Source organism: Phalaenopsis equestris, unplaced genomic scaffold (genome assembly GCF_001263595.1).
Source record: "Phalaenopsis equestris unplaced genomic scaffold, ASM126359v1 Scaffold236011, whole genome shotgun sequence".
Taxonomy (NCBI): domain Eukaryota; kingdom Viridiplantae; phylum Streptophyta; class Magnoliopsida; order Asparagales; family Orchidaceae; genus Phalaenopsis; species Phalaenopsis equestris.
The window spans coordinates 4,687-6,904 of NW_018253858.1; the positions used below are offsets into that span (position 1 = coordinate 4,687).

A 2,218-nucleotide genomic window follows, 5' to 3' on the forward strand; every position below is an offset into this window, starting at 1 on the left:
TTTTGCGGTGGACTAATTCCACCTGGGCATTTTCTGCCACTAATGGGTCCCGCATTAGGTCCTAAAATTTTTCACATTCCAAAATTTGACTTGCTATTTCGTAAATTAAACCAAATCGTGTTGTGTTGCGTGCACTTTGAAATATTAATTAAAGTTTACACCTTTTTAAACAAAGATGTTAAAATTACCTGTAAATTAAGACCCGCCCGGTCTACGGATCAACCTCCATTTTCAGTGCTTTCACTAAAGATTTTGAGGTTTTTGGCCATATAGCTACAAGTTGTTTAGCCATATAGCTAACCCTAAAACTTTCTGTTTTAAAGCCCGCTGTAATGGCCTACCCAACGCTGACCTTTTCCGGCAACCTGCCAACGGACCGCAGCGCCCGTAATGTCGCTCCCACCATCAAGTTTTGAGCTGGATTTGAAGACCTTGAGGTTATCCTTAGGAAAGCCCCATTCATGGTAATGAAGATCGCTGCTCCGGAAATGCAAGAACCGTCTGCAAAATTCAGCTTAAATTGCCTTCAAGACTTCCCTGCTTGCAAGAAGGCTAAAGCTACTGCTGTCGCGACACCTCTCAAGCCTGTTATCCCTGCTGCTGCCATGGGGAAAGAAGTGATGGTCGTTGAAGACCCGATTGAGGGATTAACTGTCCCACCACCAATATTTGAAATTAGGTCGAGCTCAAGGACTGTACCACTAAAGAAAACACATCCGTTGAGGGGGAGCCTCATCAAATTAAAGAGGTATTACCATCAATTTATCCACTCCTACGAGGGAGTAGATTCCATCCTCTGACAGATACTTATGGATATGAGAGTATCGGGAAGATTACTGTCGCATTACCATCACTTCATGGACATGGTGAGGAGGGAAAGAAATTCATCCCCATCATCCGAGTTAGTGCAGTCTTCAGATGGCTTGCTACAAAAGAAGAATGTTCGGTTAGTGAATTACTTAAACGAGTGGGACATGCAATTTCCCCTCAAATGAAGAATGAAATTTTGAAGGATATTAAGTCCGCTAGAAAATCTCGTAGGTCGACTATAAAATCACCTACCTGTGTTCCCGTCTGGCTCCGTTTGGGAAATCGAGTCAATACTGCTATGATCACCACTGACCATACCACCACCAGGACCGCTAGTTGCCGACCGATTAAGTCAAGACCGGGTCCGAGAAGTTTACCCGTCATTCCTAAAATCACGGAAAGAAAGACAAGACGATTACCTGACACTGTAGCCGATCTACACCACGGGGAACATACCTTCCCTCGACATACCAATGTCTCTACGAAGACGTCCCATCCTGAGCCATCATCCTTGAAGAAGAAGAGGGTATGGGTACCCAAGGTCGCTGTACCGATACTGTTCAGTGAGCCCGCAGGACAGGAAGTAAAACCAGTGCCTGGAATATCTGACATCGTCGCGACAATAGCCAGCGAGATGGAGGAACAAGTTGAGGATTTCCATCAAGGTCCTCCAGATCTTAAAGAAATTAAGGAATCGATAATTGAGGAAAAAGTTAAGAAACTCAGGATCGAGATTTCTGAGTTAGCTCGAGAACACGGAGTTTCCGTCAATAGTGACAACGAGGATTTTGATTACAGTGATTATTTGGAGGAGGATTTCATGGATGTCCAGATGATCAAAACCAGAGCTACCACATCTATGCGCGAGGCTCAACCTCACACTGAAGAGAATGTCGTAGATGAGCTGAGTAGGGTTATCCTCCTAAGGGATGAGCAAGTTGTTCTACTGGAGAAAAGAATAGAAGAGATGACTGCAGCTATGACCGCCATGGCCACCCTTCAGGGGCAATCACAAGCACCAAGATTGGCTTCTCTAGAGATTAATTAGCCAGAAATCTTACACATCGTAGATAAAAGAAGGGAGGCTACTTCGACAGACAAAGAAGAACAACCAATGAAGGATTCTCCATCAGGAGCCATGCCAGAAAAAGAGTTCAAACAAATGGTTGAACAAGTCCAGGAGGCCTTAGCCCAGTCCAAGGGCGGTGCATCAATTTTAAAGGCTAGACCTTACCCAGAGGAGTACGATGCCGTCCCTTTCCCCAAGGGTTTTGTGACCCCAAACTTCAAGATATTCGATGGGACTGGAAATCCTAGACAGCACATAGCACATTTTTGAGTCAATTGTGGCAACACGAGGAATAGCGAAGCTCTACTCTATCAGCAGTTCGTCAGCAGCTTGTCAGGG

General features: G+C 45.0%; 1 protein-coding gene across 1 annotated transcript in view; it reads left to right on the forward strand.

Annotated features, from left to right (window-relative positions):
- The first annotated feature begins 461 nt into the window (after nt 1–461).
- The window catches only part of LOC110039262 (GTPase activating protein 1-like), a 66,157-nt gene continuing 64,400 nt past the window's right edge, over nt 462–2,218 (forward strand). The window contains exon 1 of the mRNA XM_020744270.1: nt 462–623. Within this exon, the coding sequence (XP_020599929.1) occupies nt 462–623 (162 nt within the window). The remainder of the gene's footprint in view (nt 624–2,218) is intronic.